The 23,141-nt window shown below is 51.9% G+C and overlaps 1 protein-coding gene across 21 annotated transcripts in view; it reads right to left on the reverse strand.

The window, feature by feature from the left end:
* Positions 1 to 2,021: 2,021 nt before the first annotated feature.
* The window catches only part of FGFR1 (fibroblast growth factor receptor 1), a 59,194-nt gene continuing 38,074 nt past the window's right edge, over positions 2,022 to 23,141 (reverse strand). For 3 of the 21 annotated variants that reach the window (XM_063606726.1, XM_063606722.1, XM_063606721.1), the window contains exons 3-18: positions 20,574 to 20,840; positions 19,243 to 19,326; positions 18,812 to 18,984; positions 17,014 to 17,137; positions 15,399 to 15,589; positions 12,682 to 12,826; positions 10,421 to 10,624; positions 9,116 to 9,260; positions 8,758 to 8,879; positions 8,194 to 8,304; positions 6,746 to 6,936; positions 5,654 to 5,776; positions 5,434 to 5,504; positions 5,027 to 5,164; positions 4,793 to 4,898; positions 2,022 to 3,473 (exon numbers count right to left, since the gene is read on the reverse strand). In XM_063606726.1, coding sequence (XP_063462796.1) covers positions 3,267 to 3,473; positions 4,793 to 4,898; positions 5,027 to 5,164; positions 5,434 to 5,504; positions 5,654 to 5,776; positions 6,746 to 6,936; positions 8,194 to 8,304; positions 8,758 to 8,879; positions 9,116 to 9,260; positions 10,421 to 10,624; positions 12,682 to 12,826; positions 15,399 to 15,589; positions 17,014 to 17,137; positions 18,812 to 18,984; positions 19,243 to 19,326; positions 20,574 to 20,840 — 2,402 coding nt within the window. In that variant the 3' untranslated portion in view covers positions 2,022 to 3,266. Of the gene's footprint in view, positions 3,474 to 3,607; positions 4,680 to 4,792; positions 4,899 to 5,026; positions 5,165 to 5,430; positions 5,505 to 5,653; positions 5,777 to 6,720; positions 6,937 to 8,193; positions 8,305 to 8,757; positions 8,880 to 9,115; positions 9,262 to 10,420; positions 10,625 to 12,681; positions 12,827 to 15,398; positions 15,590 to 17,013; positions 17,138 to 18,811; positions 18,985 to 19,236; positions 19,327 to 20,573; positions 20,841 to 23,141 lie in introns of those variants that run through there. The other 18 variants (XM_063606725.1, XM_063606719.1, XM_063606718.1 and 15 more) reach the window with 12 other exon arrangements.

Below are 23,141 nucleotides of genomic sequence, written 5' to 3' on the forward strand. Positions count from 1 at the left end.
ATTTATGCTTGGTGTTTTCAGTATTAATAATACTGAAATAATAGATAGACTGCCATGCAGCTGACCAAGGGCTTTCTTCCCCTGGGGAGTGGTTAGAAGGCCAAAGGTATTTCAGCCTGTAGGTGATAAAATTAGATTTCTTTACTTGCTGTGGTTAGACAGCAGTCAGTTAAAACAAGTAAAACTCAACTGTCCTGTCTGGGATCACCTAAATGAGGAATGTCACCAGCACTTCACAGCAAGAATATGCATTCTACAATGCTTTCTAAACTTCTGCTCCATCAGAGAGGCCCCACCATGTCCCACTAATGAAGCCCAGTTCTTTGGGAATGATGAATCCCTACTGTGCACATACAGCAATCATGGATCCTGCCTATCAAGGTGATTCACAATACACTTTCCCATTTCAAAAATGACGGGTATTTTAATTAGTCCACATTTCAGGTGTTAAATGTGGGAAAGGGATTAGCTAAACTTGCTCAATTCTGTTTTAGCTGAATGAGTCATAGGTACTGCTGGGCTGTCCTACAGTTCCTTCTGGCTTTCCCTCCGAGCAGGGTGGGAATGAGCAGTGACCTGGTCAAGGGACCCGGGCCACTTGATAGACCTCTCCTCCCACTCTTCTGCTAGCAGCTCAGAGAAGTCAAGGATGTTTTGTTGTTCTCATCATTTAGGGTGCTTGGCTGTTGGGTTCAGTGATCCTTACATCTAGCCCCAGCTAGTGGTGTTCTGGTAAATCATTAACCACCAACTCTTTGAGCCTCCCAGGGTAATGAAAGTTACACCTCTAGTTAGCATGTTTATGAAATAGATCCCTTCTGCATGCGAAGACCTGCATGTAGGGCAGTATGGTGGAAATGGTCCTGAATACTGTTGACGGTCCACCTAGAAGGAACCCACCCAGACCAAGTCTTAGCAGTTGGGTTCTTACTGACCACCTTCTTCCCTGGCTCTCCTCAGTGGAGGGAATGGAAGGCTGTGCCGGCTGCTTCAGAGCTTTCTCCTCTCTGCTCCCTTCGCTATAGATGCAGATGCCTTGGCTCTACCTGCCACTAATGATCTCATTGGATATGACTTTAGATTTTTTTTTTTTTTTGAGACAGTCTTGCTGTCACCCAGGCTGGAGTGCAGTGGCACGATCTTGGCTCACTGCAACGTCTGCCTCCTGGGTTCAAGCGATTCTCCTGCCGCAGTCTCTGGAGTAGCTGGGATTAAAGGCATGCATCACCATGCCTGGCTAATTTTTGTATTTTTGTAGAGATGGGGTTTCACCATGTTGGCCAGGCTGGTCTTGAACTCCTGACCTCAGGTGATCTGCCTGCCTCAGCCTCCCAAAGTGCTGGGATTAAAGGCATGCGCCACCATGCCTGGCCACTTTAGGCATTCTCTAAAAACCCAACTACAGTGATGCTAGATGTGTCCCGGGTCTTACACACAATTCTGCTACAATAGAGAGGTGGTGGCCACTGACACTTAGGGCCTTGCACCTGTGTCATGTCTAATTCTAAAATCATCCCAAAACGAGCCACATCAGTGCTGCCCAATCAGTTTTTCTGTAATGCCAAATCTAGGCTAAAGATTTCCCACTCACCACCAGCACACACTAGCAGGTAGTAGTTGGACCAATGTGACTTGAGAGCGGACTGGTGCTTCACCTAATGCCAACTGAAACTTCAGCTCGCTGGCTCCACCCAGTGGTGGCTAATAAGCACAGCAACCTCATTAACAATGAGACAGATTTCTTGCCTCATTTGATGCTCAATCTTACTTACCTGAGATCAATACATTACATTAGCAGGGCCAAGGGACCGATGATCTCCAGCCTATGGCAATTAGAAGAGACGGAAAGGCAGTATTGATTAATGCTGTGGTGATCCCAGCCCTAATATTTTAACCCTCAGGAAACCAGACAGACTCAGTGCCTTCATGGCACAACATCTTCATTAGATAAACTGGATTCCTTTCCTCAGGAGACCCAATTTGGTCCTATAAGTAAAACGGCCATTTCATTTTCTCTCAGGTCAATTTCACTGTCTTTTATTTGACAGCTAGCGCAGTCTTTGGGGAAATTCGTGGGTGATTTGAGTAGTAACAGCAAGGACATCACTGTAATTATGATAGTGCCTTATATTTTTCTAGCACCTCTCCCAAGGACTTATGAAGACTTTTAGATTCTTCATCCCTTCACACAACATTGCTTCAAGGTAGGGCCAAGGCAGAAATTATCATCACTGTTTTACAAGGAAAGACACTCCTGTGCGGTCTCAAAGCAAATGCTTTTAAGAGCTAAAAATTCATTTCCTAGTTCTGTTCACCAAATGATGCCTTCTTTAAACATAAATACAAATTGTAATGTTAGCAGGTGCTATTTACAGAGAGAAACAAAGAGAATTTTACAATAGTCGCCAACACTGCAGCTGCCAAAAAATCCCTAGCTCAGAAATTTAAAGCAGCAATCCCATTTTCCCTACAGAAATGAAAACATATTGAACTTTCTTTTGTATTTAGCAGTAATCCAGCAAAATATAAGCTTTAATATAGCGACTGAGGAGTGGTAGTTTGAGCCATGAGGTACCGGGGAGCCAGAATCCACTTGGTGAGGACAGTGATGACCAGCAGGTGGCAGAAGTAAATTCCAAGCAGCCAAAAAACCAAAAACATTCGGAGAATTTTCCCCCGTTCCTGAGGGGCAGGATGGAGTTTGGACAGGAAGAACTGTAAGAAGCCAAGATCTGCGACAGTCCCAACAAATACAGTCTGGTCACATGGATACAGGAAGGACGATCTGGGGAGGCATACCAACAAGAAACGAAGCCAGGGACCTGAATGCAAAACTAGCCTCAGGTGACATGTTCTCCTGCACTTAGAAGCACCGGCAAAACCATGCCCACATAAAGGGGGCAGACACATGTCTGGGTTTCAGTTTCTGCAGACCTTCATCATTTGTTTTCCTTTTTGTTTTCTCTGTTGCCCAGGCTGGAGTGCAATGGCGCAATCTCGGCTCACTGCAACCTCCGCCTCCCAGCTTCAAGGGATTCTGCCTCAGCCTCCTGTGGAGCTGGGATTACAGGCGTGTGCCACCATGCCTGGATAATTTTTGCATTTTTAGTAGAGATGGGGTTTCACTAAGTTGGCCAGGCTGGTCTCAAACTCCTGACCTGAAGTGATCTGCCCACCTCGGTGTCCCAAAGTGCTGGGATTACAGGCGTGAGCAACTGCGCCCTTGCCTTCCTCTTAATCACTGTAGCTCTACCCCGTGGCTATTCCTAGGTAGGTGCCCCCTCCCCAGCCCAACCCCACCGGTTTCCTTGGAGGAAACCATCCATGGTCGATGGCTGCTGGGCCTTGACTCTCTGCCCAGCGCCTCTACTGCATGGATGGGGTTCCTGCCCTCGAAGCGGACATCTTCTTTTTCTGACTTTCCAGAAGCAGCGGAGAGGCGGGAGGTGCGTCGTGAGGTCTGGGTGCAGGACCTAGGAAGAAGAGGTTACAAGGAACCTGCGCCGGGAGCATGCGGTGCCCTCGGGACAGACCTAGCCCCAGGGCCCGTGGGTGTCCCTTCTTTCCAGTGGACATTCCCACCCTTTTCACACAGCCCATAGATAAATGAAGCAGCAGCAATTTTTATTGAGGGACCTAAACTGAAAATAGGTTTAGAACATAATTTAAAAAAATAAAACAGCAAAAGTAGCAAAAAATATATGACCTTTTTAAAAACATTTTCCTTTTTTTTTTTTGTTTTTAATATATAGCAACTGATGCCTCCCAGCCACCAGGAGCATCTTACCCGATGGGTAAATCTCTGGTAATGACCTTTTTAAAAAGACATGTAAATATATACTCAGATTTATACACTTTGTGTTTTCTTCATAGCTATATACAGAGCCCCCAGTTTGGGGCTGGGCCCCAGGGCCACAACACTGCCCCCAACTTGGCCTTCGCCTCACCATCCTCTGGTACCAGGCATTTGGTCAGCAAAGCAAACTAGTATCGGAATTAATAAGCCACTGGCACCACCTATCTGGGGCAGAGGTCACCTTCAATCGAGGCACGAAGCACTGACCTCCCTACTGCTGTAGCCCTGAGGACAAGGCACCTGCCACCAGAGTGCGAGGGGCTTATGGGTGAAGGCAAAACAGACCAAACCGACAGGAGAAAGCTCAGGAAGCTCTCACTTGCATGCCTGTTCATCGGCTCCCACTCCCTGCCCTCCAGGCAGTGCCTGGTGGCAGGGAGGGGTGTTGGTCCAACATCTGGGAGGGGATGAAGTGGCTGGCAGCAAAGATCTGCCTCTTTGCACCTCTCACCAGCAGGTGGAGAGGAGGTGGAGGGAGAGGTGAGCTGAGTGGGGTGAAGGCAGGCCACACAGGAAGGCCCCTGGTAGGCAGCCGGCTCCTGCCAGCAGGAAAGGGGACAGGGACGGACAGGTGGTGGGCCCAGCAGGGGCTGTGGGTGAGGGTTACAGCTGACGGTGGAGTCTGGGGAGGGCGTGTGGGTGGCAGTCAGCGGCGTTTGAGTCCGCCATTGGCAAGCTGGGCTGGGTGTCGGGGCAGGCAGGGCTCCTCGGGCAGCGGCTCATGAGAGAAGACGGAATCCTCCCCTGAGGAGCACGTAGAGCTCCGGGTGTCGGGAAAGCTGGGGGAGTACTGGTCCAGGGGCATGGACAGGTCCAGGTACTCCTGTGATGGGCGAGAGGAAGCAGCGATGGGCCGGGCCCCTCCTCCCTGCTCAGGGAGGTGCGTGCACGCAGTGGGGACGGCCTGAGCTCTGGCTCTGGCACGGGCAGCCTTACCTGGTTGGAGGTCAAGGCCACGATGCGGTCCAGGTCTTCCACCAGCTGCTTGAAGGTGGGTCTCTGTGAGGGCACTGCATGCCAGCAGTCCCGCATCATCATGTACCTGCGGCAGGACTGTAAGGTCAGGGACGTCTCCTGGAGATGGATACTCTCTAGTCTAGCCCCCTGCCCCTCAAGCCCACTCTTGCCCCAGGGCCTGGCTCAGGGCCTCCGACATCTCCTCGGGCTTACAGCTCGTTGGTGCAGTTACTGGGCTTGTCCATGCGGTGACCCTCCTTCAGCAGCTTGAAAAGTTCCTCCACAGGCACACCGGGGTATGGGGAGCCGCCCAGAGTGAAGATCTCCCACAGGAGCACCCCGAAAGACCACCTGCAAATGGGCGGAGAGCCACAGGGTGTTAGAGCTTCTCCGCCTCCCCTCCCCCAGCACAAATCCTCTACCCAGGGCAGTGCCAGGAGACAGCATGGAGAACAGATCAGCCTTTCAACATCTGGAGCAGAGGGAATGGCCACAGACAATGTTTTGTTTTTCCCTCTGGGGCAGAAAGAGGACTCCTCAGTCCAGGGAGAAAGCAGGACTCTACAGTGCTAGAAGCTCTCTATCCCACACCTCCCTGGCAATTGCTATTACAAACTCACACATCACTCTGGTGGGTGTAGATCCGGTCAAATAATGCCTCGGGTGCCATCCACTTCACAGGCAGTCGGCCCTGAAAGCAGCACAGGGGAGGTTGGAGTGGCCCCAGGCAGGGCCATGAGGGCACAGGTGGGAAGGGACTGGGGGGTGGGTTCTCAGCCCACCCCACTCCTCGCTTCTCAGATGAAACCACCAGCACAGGGCGGCCTTGTCGGCACTCACGTTGGTTGTCTTTTTATAGTAGTCGATGTGGTGAATGTCCCGTGCGAGGCCAAAGTCTGCTATCTTCATCACATTGTCCTCTGTCACCAGGACATTCCTGGCTGCCAGGTCTCGGTGTATGCACTGAGGAAGGAGGAAGGGAGAGCGGGAGGCGGGGAGGTGAGGGAGCTGGAAGGCTCTGGGCGGCCGCCACCCATGCAACTAGCCGACTTGTCTCATAGAACTTCTGCCACACTGCTCTGCCCCCCGAACCTTTGCTTTCCCTCTTCTAACGTTCTCTGCCAGCTCCAGGCTTCTCATCACAGCAAGCGCTCCTCCCTTCCTTCCCCAAAGACTGGCCCCTTATGCCTCTGCTGCGTCTGCAGCGATGCGTGCTCCTAGGTCCTGCCTCCCAGCACAGCAAGTCCACATGGGGCTGGGCTCAAACCAGGCCAGCCCTTACACACCAAACACTGCACTCAACACTCACAGACAGTTTCATTTTATCTTCATAACAATTCTACAACAGGTATTGTTATACTTTATTTTCTTTTGAGACAGGGCCTTGCTCTGTCGCCCCGGCTGGGGTGCAGTGGTGTGATCATGGCTCAGTGCAGCCTCAAACTCTTGGGCTCAAGCTAGCCTCCCACCTCAGCCTCCCGAGTAGCTGGGACTACCGGCACGCACTACCACACCCAGCTGATTTTTTAATTTTTTTTTTTTTTTTTAAAGACGGGGTCTCAATATATTGCCCAACCTGGTCTCACACTCCTGAGCTCAAGCAATCCTCCCGCCTTGGCCACTGCACCCAGCTGATATTATTATTATTTTGTATTTGAAGAATTTTAAGATGCTAAGTAGCTGCCTGAGGCTACGCAGAAAGTGGCAGTGCACAGATCGGACCCTACATCAGTCTGACCCCAAGGCCACCTGGCTACACTGGTGCTCCTGACTCTGCAGTTCCCAGAGAGCCTAAGACAACACACAGGGCACACAGGGCCAGTGCTCAGTACATCCACAACGCCACCACAAGATGATAAGTCACAGGCTGGAGGACTAGGGGGGCTCTGTTCCCACCCTGGCATTACCCAGGGGAGCCTTCAGGTTCCACACCTTCTTGGAGGCCAGATACTCCATGCCTCGGGCCACCTGGTAGGCGCAGGACACCAGGTCCTTGGAGGAGAGCTGCTCCTCTGGGTTGTGGCTGGGGTTGTAGCAGTATTCCAGCCCTGGGGGCCTCCGGGCCTGCAGGTACTCCCGCAGGTTGCCCTTGGAGGCATACTCCACGATGACATACAAGGGACCTGCAGGCACAGGAGAAGAGGCCATGGGGCCAGCAGCAGGTGAGCAGGTTTGGCTTCACCTCAAAGAAACCCCACCCCCAGCAGCACACCCCGGCCAACCTCCCATCTCCTGCCTCCTCTTAGGGGACCTGGGAAATCCATTCTACTACCCAAAAAACATCAGAGAAATAATTACTCCCAGCATAGTCCAGAAAATTCCCGAGCAACATTGGGGTAAGAGCCCCAGTTTGTCTGTTTATTTTGAGACGGAGTCTCACTCTGTTGCCCAGGCTGGAGTGCAGTGGCGCAATTTCGGCTCACTGCAACCTCTGCCTTCTGGATTCAAGAGATTCTCCTGCCTTAGCCTCCCAAGCAGCTGGGATTACAGGCATGAACAATGCCTGGCTAATTTTTTTTTTTTTTTTTTTTTTTTTTTTTTTTTTTTTGAGATGGAGTTTTGCTCGTTGCCCAAGCTGGAGTGCAATGGCGCGATCTTGGCTAACCGCAACCTCCGCCTCCCGGGTTCAAACGATTCTCCTGCCACAGCCTCCCGAGTAGCTGGAATTACAGGCATGCGCCACCACGCCCGGCTACTTTTTGTATTTTTAGTAGAGATGGGGTTTCACCTGTTGGCCAGGCTGGTCTCGAACTCCTGACCTCAAGTGATCCACCCGCCTCACCCTCCCAAGGTGCTGGGATTACAAGCGTGAGCCACTGTGCCTGGCCTATTTATTTATTTTATTTTTGAGACAGCGGGAGTATCTCCCAAGCTGGAGTACAATGGCGTGATCTTGGCTCACTGCAACCTCCACCTCCCGGGTTCAAGCAAGTCTTATGCGTCAGCCTCCTGAGTAGCTGGGATTATAGGCATGCGTGACCATGCCTGGCTAACTTTTGTATTTTTTAGTAGAGACGGGGTTTCACCATTTTGACCAGACTGGTCTCGAACTCCTGATCTCAAGTGATCTGCCTGCCTCGGCCTCCCAAATTGCTGGGATTACAGGCATGAGCCACTGCACCCAGCCTGAGCGCTCTTAGACCATAATTACTCAGCTGCCTCTGTTAACACACCACGTGTGTGAATCTAGGTTATCTGTATTCCTGAATGAACACCAATGAGCAGAGCCCAGATCCCGAGATAACACATTTTAAACCTCTGCCAAAGCGGCCTCTCTTAACCCCCTTCCCTAGCTGTGGCTGAGAGAGGCCTTGGGACTGATACCCCAGCTCAGATCTTCTCCCCGCTGGGCAGGGAAAGCCAGTCTGGCCGGCACCCACCATCCTGCGTGCAGGCCCCCAGCAGGTTGATGATATTCTTATGCTTCCCGATCATCTTCATCATCTCCATTTCTGAGATCAGGTCTGACAAGTCTTTCTCTGTTGCGTCCGCTTTAAAGAACACGTTGAGACTCATTTACTTGGGAAGGGAGGAGGGCAGGATAAAGGCTAAGGGAGTAGGGTATGTGTCGAGGGGCTGCTTTTCCCTGGGACTTGATTCTCTCCTCCCCACTTCATCCAAACTTGTTTTCTCTTCCCTCTCATGGGAGCCGTTGTTGCAATAGGTGGTAGTGAGTGGGCAGGGATGTGGTGAGGAAAGCCTGCAAGCGATGGATCCAGGATAAACACCTGACCACAGCCCAGGTTGACGCCAAGGAACAGAGTGATGTCATAGAACAATCTCAAGGTGCAGAACACCCCCTCCACTCCCAGGTAACCCCAAGCAGGCAGGGGAGCAGGTGTGGGCAGCAAAGGCACCAGAGAAGCTGTTCTGCTGGGCCCGAGGCCTGCTGTTTGCTTGGAATGGGACAAGATTTTCTTTGCAAGGACAGAAGCATCACTTACACTTCAACATCTTCACAGCCACTTTGGTCACACGGTTGGGTTTGTCCTTGTCCAGCCCGATAGCCTCTGCCAACACCACCTGCCCAAAGCAGCCCTCTCCCAGGGGTTTGCCTAAGACCAGTCTTTCGGGGGAAACAGAGAGTGGCATAAGTTGGGGCTGGTGAAGTTCAAACCTTGAGAGGCACCCCATCTCCACCTCTCTGTATTTCACCCAACTGCGAGCAGAAAGTGGAATGAATGTTTCTGCAGGCATTTCATGAACCTTCACCGCCCAGAAGGTGTTAGTATACACACCTTCCACCACTAGAATAGCAAGCAAGGAATGCCTTCAAAAAGTTGGGAGTCAAAGTATTATTACCTGTCCCGAGGCAGCTCCCAGCGAGGGTCTTCGGGAAGCTCATACTCAGAGACCCCTGCTAGCATGGGAGTCCCACTGGAGGAGAGCCGTGATGGCCGAACCAGAAGAACCCCAGAGTTCATGGATGCACTGGAGTCAGCAGACACCTGCAAGGAAGAGTGGGGTCACCCTAGAGCAAGGAGGGGGGACAGGGGTGACTCCTTCCCATTTTTAGTCAGGGCTTCCCAACAATGGCAGAGGCACATGTCTGTGTATCTGATGTTCTTTCCTCAACACAGAGTGGTCCAAAGACCATGGTAGGCCAGGAGGCCCAACTTCTAGGACTGACCTATTTCTGCCACAAGCTGGCCTTTCTGGACTTCACTCACCTTTAAAATAAGCAGACCAAATGCACCTCTTCCAGCTTGACATTTTATAACTGATCATTGCAGTAACAACTCTATTCTCCTGACTCTTTGCAAATACTTTGCCTTAGCTTATGGATTCCTAACTCCCAAAGCACCTTCCAGAATGAGCACAGGCTTCTGAGGGAACGGTCATTCTTGCACACACCTGTGCCATCTGTACCATTTCCTCCCGTGGGGAAGGGTGGGCACACAGGGGACAAGGGTATGGTATGGCTGATATGGTTTGGCTGTGTCCCCACCCAAATCTCATCTTGAATTCCCACGTGTTATGGGAGGGACCTGGTAGGAGGTCATTGACTCATGGGGGCAGGTCTTCCCTGTGCTGTTCTTGTGATAGTGAATAAATCTCACGAGATCTGATGATTTTATAAAGGGGAGTTTCCCTGTACAAGCTCTCTTCTCGTCTGCCACCATGTGAGACGTGCCTTTTGCCTTCTGCAATTGTGAGGCCTCCCCAGCCACATGGAACTGTGAGTCCATTAAACCTCTTTCTTTTGTAAATTGCCCGGTCTTGGGTATGTCTTTCTCAGCAGTGTGAAAATGGACTAATAAAAACAGTTCTCTTCTCTACCCTGCATCTCTGCACTTCTAAGCAGCCCTTGGGGACAGTTCAAATTCATGCTATTGGCTGCACATTCTGTCCAAATAGGACTTCCTCCCAATCCATGTCCCAGGAGTCCGGAGGACTTGCAGCGTGATATGGAGGGTGCAGGAAATTCATGGGCTACACTAGCTTGAAACAGACTCTAGAGCACTTAGTTCATGACATTCCACTGTGCCTTGCCCAGAAGCCAGAAAATAAGGCCCAAAGCTGTAGATTAGGGACAATGGAGAGGGCAGGGCATTAGAGGCCCAGAGAGAGAGGTGGTGCTGAGTGTGCAAATCCCCCATCTACTTTCTGTTACCTGTCTGCGCAGAGGGATGCTCTTGGCCAGCTTGTGCACAGCCATCTGGCTGTGGAAGTCACTCTTCTTGGTACCACTCTTCATCTTGTAGACGATGACCGACCCCACCATGCAGGAGATGAGGAAGGCCCCTGTGCAATAGATGATGATCTCCAGGTACAGGGGCGAGGTCATCACTGCCGGCCTCTCTTCCAGGGCTGAGTCAGTGCGAACAGGGTGTTAGCAGGCTTGGAGGGCCCCGTCCATGCGAGGTCCCGCTCCATTAGAAAAGCAACACCTGTCTCCTGTCCCCTGGGAACTTTTAGGGAGAAGAACCATGGCAAGTTCTAGCTAGGACTGGGATTGTGGCACTAGGAGGATCAGGCAACCTGATTTTGGAGGCTGCCTTCAATGGACTTGAGCCATGGAAAAGGGATGGCCTAGAACCATCGTGCTACACAAGCCCCATCCTCATTAATTCCTGAGCCTCCTTGCTCAGCTGGACTGGAGAGGTACAGGCACCCAGGGATCCTGCAAGGGCCAGCTGAGAAGTCACTTCTATGTGCCTTTCTTGGTCTCCTCAGGGAGCCATGGCCCTTCTCTGCAAAGCCTCAGCACTGTGTGCATGCACTTAACATGCGGGGACACAGATGTTTCTGAGTCCTCTGTCCCTAAGAAGACACGGGGTCCCTGAGGGCAGGGTTGGTGCCTCATTTATTTCTGCAGGCCACAGTACCTGGTGATGGTGGCACTCACAGAATGAGGACAGAGGAAAGGAGGGGAACCAGCCTGTGCCTTGCTCAATGTCCCACTTTGGGTCTGTGTCATCTCTGTAGGGGCACACAGGTAAATATTTATTCCTAGCCAAATCACAGGCAAAGCTGACTTAATTTCCAAAAATAAGCTTTTTTGGTAGTTCTTTCAAATTCTACTCATAGGCCCCAACTCCTAAAACTTAAGGAAATGTGGCGGCAGGGGGCAGGGTTCCATTTTGTTATTCTCTTCTCCCACCTTCTGATTAGGACTCACCCCCCACCCCATTGCCACAGCAGCTAAGCCAGTTCGGTCCACCTTTCCCTTCAGCACGAGAGGCTGGGAGGCTTTCATCCCAGCACGCACAGCACTGGTTTCATGGAACACGCTTTGCCCCACGGGTGTGGACGGCCCTCCTCCTTCCACAGGCCTCCTACCAACCTTCCCCTTTAAAACCCACCAGCCAACCATGGAGGCGGCGCCCCTGGGAACCTTCCCAGAGAGGCATGAGGCATGAGGCACGACCCTAGACTGAGCCCAGAGAACGTCCCAAGGCCTGACAAGGAGACAGCAGAGCTGATGACAGGGAGAAGTGTTGCTGTTTTTTCTTTCCCTGATGTTGAGGAACGAAGACAACTGATTGGGAGCACATGGGGAGCACGGACAGGACCAAGACAGGGACGATGATAAAAACAGAATGCTTCTCTGCCTCCAGCAGGGGCATCCGGAGACCCTGACGGGCAAGCAGGGCAGAGTGGGAAAGGAGGGGAGAGAGAAGAGGGCAGTGCCAGCAGAACAGCCAGACCCACATGCAGGACATTCCGAGAGACAGCAGCAAGCCCTGGCCCCGCAGTCACCAGCCACCACCCTGAGCAGGCTGCAGGCTCCTTCCTCCCTGGCTCAACACGCAGACCTCCCCTCTTGGGAGAGGAGAGACGGCAGCAGCCAAACAGGATACATGGACATCGTGAAGCCCGCTGCGGCTGCCTGAGACAGGCCTTTCTGAAGGCAACTCAGTTCACCTGTCCAGGCTGACCTCCTTCTTCAAAGGCAATAGGATGGCAGTACAGGAGGGTGAGCTGCTCTTTGCAAGCAGCAAGCCCCACCCCTGGGCTGAGCACTTGAGAAGGGAGAAGAGGTGTAGGGCCCTATCTGAGACTTTTCAGATGCTCAGTACCCAGTGGAGGGGGGAGGCTGCTGGACCCAAGGACGGAAGGAGCCTGCCCTGGAGGAGTCTGGCTGCAGGGTAAACCCAGATCCCGGGCATGCATTGCAATGGCCAGGGGGAGAGCAGAGGCAGGTGTATGGGTGGGAGGCCTCCGTGCGCCTGCAAAACTAGGGAAGCTCTTCTCTGAGCTGAGAGGATTCAGCCCTCAAAGCTGGGGCAGGATGTGGCACCAGGCAGGCAGGAGCCCATTCTTCCAGCTCTCCTGCCTCTGTGTCTCCCCAAGCCTGGAAATGCATGCTCCCCCCGTGCCCGTGGCGAGGGCAGGACATCGAGAGGAGAAGTTACAGTGTGTACCTTCCAGAACGGTCAACCATGCAGAGTGATGGGAGAGTCCGATAGAGTTACCCGCCAAGCACGTATACTCCCCTGCGTCCTCAAAGGAGACATTTCTTAAGTGAAGCACCTCCATCTCTTTGTCGGTGGTATTAACTCCAGCAGTCTAGAAGAGACAACGGAAGCAAAATGGACAAGCACAGGACATGAGACCTCTAAGAGACGCAGAGCAAGGGAAGGAGACAGAAAGAAGGGGGACTAGAGGAAGAAATGCTCCCCGACATCTTCTTTGCAACAAGGAACAAACGAAAACCACCAGGCAGCAAAACCTGTTAGAGGAAGAGGGTGAGACCCTGAGGGAAGAACTCCGGCAGACCTGAGAAGACGACGGCTGGTTACAACCCTTCACCAGATGCTGGCAGCCACTGGCCCATCCGAGCATGCGGGCGGTGAGCGGCATGGAGAAATGGGGCCGGCGGGCAGGGGCTGTTTGGTTTCAGGTAAAGATAGCCAGAAGGTGAACACAGGAGGGATGGCGGGGGCTGCAGACACACACATGCACACGCATACACACTCACACGCACATGTGCATACACAGCCAGCAGATGCGAGTATGCAAGGGAATGCCTAACCCCTTCTCTCTCTTTTTTAAGAGATGGGGTACCATTCTGTCAACCCAGGCTGGGGTGCAGTGGCATAAACATAGCTCACTGCAGCCTCGACCTTCTAAGCTCAGGCAATCCTCCTGCCTCAGCCTTCAGACTAGCTGGGACTACAGGCACACGCCACCATACTTGGCTAATTTATTTAATTTGTAGAGATGGGGTCTTGCTATGTTGCCCAGGCTGGTCTCAAACTCCTGGCTTCAAGCGATCCTCCCACCTCAGCCTCCCAAAGTGCTGGGATTACAGGCGTGAGCCACCGTGCCTGGCCTATGGCCCCTTCTCTTAATCACCACTCACTCACAACTTCAGTCTGAAGTACCATTTGTAATACAGCAAAACCGTGTCCCCGTGAGTCCTCACATGGATCCACACAAAGCCAAGGAACACACAGAAGGCAGAGAGGGAACCCACAGACACCAACACAATACCAAACCAAACCAGCCTCCCAGGCCGGGTATTTTTCCATGGCTCTGGGCACTAGAAATACAGTAGGGTGGCAAGGACAGTCCAGTACTGGCTTCCCCGCCTGCCCCAGCAGCTTGGGGCCTACATCAAATCCCCAGCACAGGGTCCCATCCATCTCCCCATTACCTTTTGCCACAGGTCTGGTGACAGTGAGCCACGCAGACTGGTTAGCTTCACCAATATAATTGGAAACCTTACACACATACTCCCCGCTCTGGGCCTCTGTCACATTGAACAGGGTCAGCACCTCCGCATCCGAGCTATTAATCCCCGAATGCTGGAACAAACCAACGACACACCAGTCAGTTGGGCAAAGCTGAGACGTGGCCACGCACGTTGCTCCCGTGTAACTTTCAGGCAGGCCCAGGGAGCGAAGGGAGATGTTAAGTGAGATTTATTACCTTTCCCTTTTAGATTTTTTTTTTTTTTTTTTTTTTTTTTTTTACGCAGAGTCTCACTCACTCTGTCACCCAGGCTGGAGTGCAGTGGCGTGATCTCAGCTCACTGCAACCTCTGCCTTCTGGGTTCAAGCAGTTAGCTTGCCTCAGCCTCCTGAGTAGCTGGGACTACAGGTGCCAACCACTATGCACAGCTAATTTTTGTATTTTTAGTAGAGATGGGGTTTCACCATGTTGGCCGGGCTGGTCTCAAACTCCTGACCTCAAGCGATCTAAAGTGCTGGGATTACAGGCGTGAGCCACTGCGCCCGGCCTTCTTTCCCTTTTACAAGTACAGAACAAGTGGACTTCAAAAGTCCAAAGCATTCGATTAAAAAAAAAAAAAAGAATCACTGCTTCAAATGGAATGTTCTATTTGTGTTTAACCCACTCCCTCCAGGACTGGAGCAGGGGTTGTGAGTGGAGACAGTGGCCAATGACCTACAGAGCAGTTTTAGCACCAGCAGCAAAGAGAAGAGAAGGGAGGGCCAGTATATCTCTGAGACAGCTAAGCTAGGGGAGGATGAGGTCTAACTCTGGGACAAAGAGATAAACAACTTTCCCAGCTTCTGGTTCCTTCCTGTTGCGAGACCCACTGGAGATTTAGGCAATTACCTTCCCTGGATTAATGGAGCATTCAGGGACAATGAATGTCTGGGAGTGAGAGGAAAAAGGAAGAAAATGCCATTACTCCTCATCCTCATATGGCTTAGAATTTATATGTGGCATTTGTTTTTCCAACTCTTCATAAGAGATGCTCTTATCATGCACCCCATTTGCCAGAAAGATCGTACGTAACTCAGGACACAGGGCTAAGACTGGGAAACGCTTGGTGGAAAGGCTCTGGTTTCGGGCAATGAAAAGGCAGGGGTCCAAATGCCTTCCTTGTGTAGCTGACCCCAAAGCCCCAGTGACGTTGCTCTCAAAGCTTATTACAGACCAGCACCACCCATCCCTGCAGCCCTCTGTTCCCAGCTCACCTCCACTTTGTGACCTCTGTCACTAGTCCTGGGGGATGTGGCTAGATCCCTACTGAGATGGAGTGTGTGTGCCTGAAGCGTGAGGAATGATCCCATTCGGGGGCACTGAGCCTGCCCACAGCAACTTGAGCCCCCGAGACAGTGGTCTCCTTCCCAGTAGACTGGCCCACGAAGACTGGTGCCATGATTACCTTCAGGATCTGGACATAAGGCAGGTTGTCTGGGCCAATCTTGCTCCCGTTCACCTCGATGTGCTTTAGCCACTGGATGTGCGGCTGCGGGTCACTGTACACCTTACACATGAACTCCACATTGCTACCCAGGGCCACTGTCTTGTTGGCGGGCAACCCTGCTTGCAGGATGGGCCGGTGAGGGGACCGCTCTGTGGAAGATGGGAGAGGAGGCACTTGTCATGGGGACCTTGCCATGGCTAAAGAGGGGTGGGCTCACCTGCGCCCCACTTGGCTTTCCCAGTGATGGGTTGTAAACCTCCCAGCACTTCTGCTGAGCCCAAGCCTCTCAAAACAGAGCTGGGGAAAGGGACACCCTCTCTTCAGGCCCTGAGCCATCAGGATCCTCCTCCCCAAGGCAGTCATCATATTTACAGTCACAGTAAGTCGCTCATGCTTTAATGGAGAACCTTCTAACTCAGTTGCACCCCCAGACCTCAGCACAATCTGCTCCTCCTTAAGTAAAACCAGAGAGTCACTTTGACTCCTGCTATTCAAAGTGTGGTCCACGAGCAGTGCTACCAGCATCCCCTAGGAGCTTGTTAGAAACGCGGAATCTCAGATCTTACCCCAACCTCTTGGATCAGAATCTCCTTTTAACCTTTTTTTTTTTAAAGGCAGGGTCTCACTCTGTCACCCATGCTGGAGCACAAGGGTGTCATCATAGCTCACTGCAGCTTCGAATTCCTGGGCTCAAGTGATCTTCCCACCTCAGTAGCCTCAGTTAACTCAGCTGGTACTACAAGTACATGACACTGCACTAGGCTAATTTTTAAATTTTTTTATAGAGACAGGGTCTCACTGTGTTGCCCAGGCTGGTCTCACACTCCTGGCCTCAAGCAATCCTCCAGCCTTGGCCTCCTAAAGTGATGGGATCACAGGCATGAGTAATCCCATCATGCCACCTGGAGCTCATAAGCCACTGCACCTGGCCACAATCTCCTTCTTAGACCATATCATCATAATCAAGAAGAACACTGGCTGAGAGATTCTGTACCCAATGATCTCTAGGGAGTGAGTTTCAGAACTCCTAGAGGAAAAGGTTGCGGTAATAGCTCCAAGAGGCTCAATGTTCTTCCCAGAGTCTCCTGTGATGCCCTGAAGTTGGCACAGGTGTGCAGTTCTGCATTAGCAAGGTGTCTGACCTCTCTGAGCCTATGCGCCTGTGCTCCTGTGCAGGGCTAGACTAATATTGCCCACCTTGCAGGTGTGCCACGAGCATTACAGGGCAGGTATTTAAGGAGCCTGGCATCTTGCTAGCATTAAGCGACAGCTCCTATTATGCTACATTTAACACCTCTCCAACAGCGCCTCCTTCAGGACAGACCCTGAACAGCACCTTCCATTTCACAGTGACAACCAGCTTTGACCGTGTTACTGTCTGATCTTAACTCTATTTTACAGATAAGAAAAGTGAGGCTCAAAAGGGAGAAGTGACCTGCTCAAAGTGACAAAGCCAAGAAGTGCCAATCGCTATCCTGACTCTGCCCCTAAGAAACCTGGACACCCCGGCTGTGTTCTCCAAGCCTGGCTCTTCCCGCTAAACTCATTCCTCCTGCTGCCTCTGCCCTCTTACCCACGACATCCAGCTGGTATGTGTGGTTGATGCTGCCGTACTCATTCTCCACAATGCAGGTGTAGTTGCCCTTGTCAGAGGGCACCACAGAGTCCATTATGATGCTCCAGGTGGCATAACGGACCTGAGGGGAAATGCCAAAGGGGTACATTGAGGGTCCAGAGGAAAATGCACGCAGAAGCCCCATGACAATGTCGGCACCCCGTGGCACCTGCCCTCCATATCAGAGCCTGGTGGCACAGGGCCCCAGGCTGCAGGGTTGGCTAGGACAAGGCGTGGATTGGCCCCCTACCAGCCCGTTCACACTCTGCAAGCTGGCAGATGGGGTGTAAAGACTCCAGAAGTCTCCACTGTGACGTTCAAGGTCATTCGTGATCCGGACAGATGTGCCTTCTGCAAACACTCCCAAATACACCAAGAATGTTCCCAACTGTGCACCTCTCCTATTACACTAAGAATCCAGCCCCCACTGCCCTTGACAGCTCATTTCAAAAACCATCTCCTCCAGTCCAGTCTCTGGTCAGAACTGTGCTCACCCTTTCCTCTCTGCCTACCAAAGCACTGATCACAGTCTACTTTTTACGGTAGCTGCTCATGGACATTTGCCTCCTATCAGACTGGAAAATTTTGATGGGCAGGAATGCTATCTTGCAGCATTTAAAGCATGGTGTCTTGTGTGTAGTGAGTGCATGGTGAATTAATTTAAAATATTTCTGGCTGGGTACGGTGGCTCACGCCTGTAATCCCAGCTCTTTGGGAGGCCCAGGCGGACAGATCACTTGAGGTCATGAGTTCAAGACCAGCCTGGCCAACATGGGGAAACCCCGTCTCTACTAAAAATACAAAAATTAGCTGGGAATGATGGCCACACATCCCAGGTACTCGGGAGGCTGAGGCAGGAGAATGGCATGAACCTGGGAGGTGGAGCTTGCAGTGAGCCAAGATGGCACCACTGCACTCCAGCCTGGGCAACAGAGTGAGACTCCGTCTTAAAAAAAAAAAAAAAATGCTTACACCCTTTAAGTTGGTAATTTCACTTGTAACAATCTGTCCTAAGGAAGCACGCTTAAAAAAATGCTGACAGAGATTCACTGCAACATTATTTATTATGGTGAAAAAACAGAAAATACCTAATATCACAAAATAGTTCATTAAATTATGGGACTTTTTTTGTTGTTTTTTGAAGACAGAGTCTCACTCTGTCACCCAGGCTAGAGTGAAATGACGTGATCTCAGCTCACTGCAACCTCTGTCTCCTGGGTTCAAGCAATCTCCTGCTTCAGCCTCCTCAGTAGCTGGGATTACAGGAGCCTGCCACCACGCATGGCTAATTTTTTGTATTTTTAGTACAGAGGAGGTTTCGCCATGTTGCCCAGGCTGGTCTCGAACTCCTGAGCTCAGGCAATCCGCCCACCTCGGCCTCCCAAAGTGATAGGATTTTAGGCGTGAGCCACCATGCCCAGCCAAATTATGGGATTTAAAAATAATGGAATCTTATACAGTCATGAAAAATTATGTTTCAAATATTCATGCTTGAAATATATCATGAAAAGACTCATGTTAACAAATGACAAGGCAAGGAAATTACATACATGATGTGATCAACTATGTAAAAACCATATTACAGAAAGAAGACTGAAGAAATGTTCAAACTTTATTTGCATTTTTTTGTATTTAAAAATTTTAATGAATAACCTGTATAGGTGGAAAGTATTACTTAAAAAAATGAAAAGCATGTCATCAGGACTTCCTAACTCGGCCGCCCCTTACTCTAACTTTCGCATGCACACACACGTACCTTGTAGCCTCCAATTCTGTGGTCAGGTTTGAATTCTTTGCCATTTTTCAACCAGCGCAGTGTGGGGTTTGGGGTCCCACTGGAAGGGCATTTGAACTTCACTGTCTTGGCAGCCGGCACTGCATGCAATTTCTTTTCCATCTTTTCTGGGGATGTCCAATATGGAGCTACGGCTGCCCGGGGAAAGCCAAGAGAGACAGGCAGGGTGGAGAGGAGCAGCTGGTCAGGCTCAGGAGCAGGGCCCAGGCCAGGACCTGGAGGTGTCTTGCCCATCTGCCCAACACCTGTGAGCAGTGCCTGGCACTTAGCTGAACAGGCACCGTGACCCCATGTGCCCTCCTCTTCCTCCCCTTTCAGCCTTCCCCTCCCCTCTTAAACCCAATGCCCAGACCCAAAGGGCAGTAAGATAGGAAACAGTGTCTCACGCATACGGTTTGGTTTGGTGTTATCTGTTTCTTTCTCCTCTGAAGAGGAGTCATCATCATCATCATCATCCTCCGAGGAGGGGAGAGCATCTATGGGAAGAAGAAGGGGCACTGAGGTTCCTCCTAGGGACCCCTAGATTTCACCAAGGCTAGTGTAGTTCCAGATGAACACGGACACCCTCCCCATGGGGATCCCAGTCCCACTGCTCCCTTAGTGATGATCTCTTGGTGGGATGGAAACTGTTTAAGAACAGTTCCTGTGCGTGTTTGCTTCCTTCCCCAAAGCACTGCCTCCCACTGCCTGGAAGCCTTCACACTGGGTGGTTCCATCAGGGTCAGCTGTTCCTATTTAACTTAATTCCGTCCTACATTCAAAGGCGCTTTCTCAACTTGTGGTGCCACCTGGGTGTGCTGGAGCCAGGCAGCCTGTATTCTTCTTTGGACGGCTGACTATAGGGAAACCCAGGCAGGTCTAGACGCACTGTGGCTAGATGCTATTTCCAAAGGATGGGCTAAACACCCCACAGTCAGAATTTTTCTACCATGTGTCCACTAAGGTTTGGGGGCTGCCCTCCTTAATCAGAGCAGATAGGGCACCCACCACCCCAGCAGCTGCCAACACCTCTCCCCAATAAGTATTTATTTCTTGTAAGAACACGCTTGATACACATGTGGTCACCCATCAGGGTTCATGCCAGATCTTTCTCCAGTCCTTCCTATCACCTTTGGGGATCTGGTGCCAAGTCCACACCCTGAGGTGCATAAATGGCATAAAGAAAATTTCAGCTCCACTTCCTCAACTCCTAGTTTTGTGAAAGTCACATTCTAAGAGTGGCAAGTTCCCAAGTTCACAGAGCTCCAGGGCTCTCTGGCTGCCCTCGCACAGCTCCCTTGCGGTGCACCTGGGTTCCTCTCCAGCAGAGCAGGGATACCACCACCTGTTCAGGGGCTCTAATCACTAAGCCGAGTACCAAGTCCAAATGGCAAGGGAGTGATGGAGTGGAAGCTGGCCGAGCACCACTTAGCCTCTTGGAGATCTGGGCAAGCTGTGGTGGAAAAAAATCACAGGGTCTTAACATCCCAAGAGCCCTGGCAATCACCTCCGAGGTGTGTCCTGGAAGCCCCAGATCTCCGGCCCTGGGGCCCACCCCACCTAGTCACCTCTCTGAGAGCCAAGCCACGCGGCAGGCAGGGAGCAATGTTAGTGGGCAGCAGTTTCTGAAGCAGAGTGGGGGCAGATCACGGAGGGGGAGGAGGTTCACCTTCCCCTGAAACTGGCAGAGAGGGTTGGAGGGGGTGGGTCTAGGGAGGGGCAAGGGCAGGGCTTGGCTACCAACCTGAAACATTGACGGAGAAGTAGGTGGTGTCACTGCCCGAGGGGCTGCTGGTTACGCAAGCATAGAGGCCGGAGTCTGCGGGCACGGAGTCCTGCACCTCCACCTCCTCCCCTGTGATGCGGGTGCGGTTGCTTTCCGCCAGCTGCACCCCGTCCCGCAGCCAGTTGATGCTCTGCACATCGTCCCGCAGCCGACAGCGAAGCTGCAGCAGGTCACCGGGGTGGACCAGGAAGGACTCCACTTCCACAGGGGCTCCCCAGGGCTGGGCTGCAGCCACCACGGGGCCGGGAAGGGAAGCCAAGGGGCGAGAGAGGAAGACAGGGAGAGGGGAGGAGGGGAGAGACAAAGGGAATTATGCTGGCCACATGGAGCCGCACCATCCTGGGCATCACTTACTGGAGGCTACTGAGCCAGGGCAGTGGGAATTGGAGCATGGGTCAGTGGGGAAAATGGCTGGCTGTCTGGGAACCCCCATCTCTTTTCCATCCCACTCCTCCAAAAGTCAAAGGAAGAAAGAGGCAAAGTTAGGAAGCAGCTGTAGCAGCATTAAGCAGATCACATTTCATTTCCCCCATCCTAAGGGGAAAGGTCGGCCCTCCCCAGGACTTCTTTGTGTCTGGAGTTGCCCCCTCCCCAGACGCTCAGTTCTTTGCCAAGATTGCCACTTGCCAGAGGAACACCCCATTTCCTTTGGGATAGCTCAGCCTCACCCTTCCCTAGCAACAGCTGAACAAACCCCGCCCCTCAAAACCCCAGCAGCCCCTGCCCAAGTCGAGAGAAGGCAATTTGTCAACTGGGGGCTGACCAGGATGCGTGTGATTCGGAGAGGGTGGGGGTCTGGCCCTCGACGCGTCAGATGCACATGCTGGGGGTGGGGGGGCAGCCCAAGGAAAGGTCAGCTCAGGGAACCTCTCGCTAACAGGTGTCAGGGCAGGGGATTTGGAGCTGTTGACTATATTAGGACCGGAGGCCACAGCTGCCATAAAACCCACACTTGCTCTGGCAGCAGGAGCTGTCGCACACAAAGGTCCTTTCTCCTCAGCCCTCTGACTGGGCACACCCTCAGGCCCCCCACCATACACTCTCCCTCCCCGTGTCCCATCCTTCTCTGTCCCTGGGTGGGAGCACTGGACCCACCGGGGTGTCTGCACCTCACAAGATCTGATACCACCAAGAGCACCTGTCCCTCCCCTGACCAGTGCCTCTTCCCGCACGCGTTCAAGAAGGCCCGTGGCCCGGACACACCTGAGTTCACCATCCTGGGCTGTTACCCATCTCCTGAGCACACCCCTCTGCACTCATGAGGGGAAATGAACTTTCTATTTCCTTTTAGGATGTTCAAATGTACTCCTGGCATCTTCCACCTCTCACCTACCACCCACATCCCGCCCACAGCCTTGGAGAGGACTTTTCTCACCATTTGTTCACCCTAAGAGACTCAGTGGAGCGACTGCCGCTCCCCGATGCATAAGGCTCTGAAACAGCATGCTCTCCCTCAGCCCCTGCTGTGGCTCACGGCTGCCCCAGTGGCCACAGGGCCCCTGATTTTTTTTCTGTCCAGCTCTCACTACTTACTCTTCTGTCTCAGCCTAGCTGGTGACTTCTCCCCCAGGGCGGTGCTGACTCCCAGTCTGGGTTAGGTGCCCTCCCCCTCATGGCACCTGTCACACTGAAGGGCAGTCCTCTTTCTGAACCTGAGTGTGGTGATGTGTCATCGGTACCTTTAAATCTCCAGCACCTACTATGATGCCTGGCGCCCAGGAGTTGCTCAAGAAATGCTTGCTCAATAAATACCACACGTGCAGTCACCCTGGCTCTTCACTGCCTTCCTTTCTACTCTCCCTTTTCTCTTTCACTCCCCCTTACTTGAAACACGGTCTTTCTCAAGTGCTCAACAGGCTTCCGCTAGAAACCTTAAAAATGAAAATGGGTGTCCCGCGCATCGTGATCAGCAACTGACAGGGACTGACAGTGGTTTCTCTTGGGGGGGCCAAGGTTGCAGACCCAGTCCTGCATTGACCCATGGGCTTTATCTTAAATAAGAGTTGTCAGAAACAGGGGTGCTGCTTTAAAAGGGCTCAGAAACCACTAGGCTTGCACACGTTTATTTTTGTGAGTCCGGTCAAGGGGAACACCACAAAGGTGAGTAGACCACACAACTGATTAAAAATAAGCTTTTGTGGGCCTTAGAAAAAGTTATTCTTTCCATTTTTAATGGTCTGTGGTTTTGCCAAACGAAGGTAGGAGAAAAGCAGTTTAGACTCAACTCTTAAGGAACAGAGCAGACACTTCTATTGATCAAATCTCATTTCCCTCAAATGACCTCGGTGATTAAATATTTTGCAGCTTGTGATCTGTGCAACCCATTGGTCAAGAGTAAACTTGAATTCTTACCCTCTGGCATCACAAGGCCTATTGCAGCCGATCCCAGAGAAAAAAGCAGCTCCCAAAGACAAAAATGTAGCAAAGAGAACCCCCAGGCATTTATTTCCCCCCAAGAGAATGCAGCAAAGGAACACTGGCCCTGGTGAGACCCGCTCTAGCTGATACCAGCTTGGATCCGTAACT

Source organism: Pan paniscus, chromosome 7 (genome assembly GCF_029289425.2).
Source record: "Pan paniscus chromosome 7, NHGRI_mPanPan1-v2.0_pri, whole genome shotgun sequence".
NCBI lineage: Eukaryota > Metazoa > Chordata > Mammalia > Primates > Hominidae > Pan > Pan paniscus.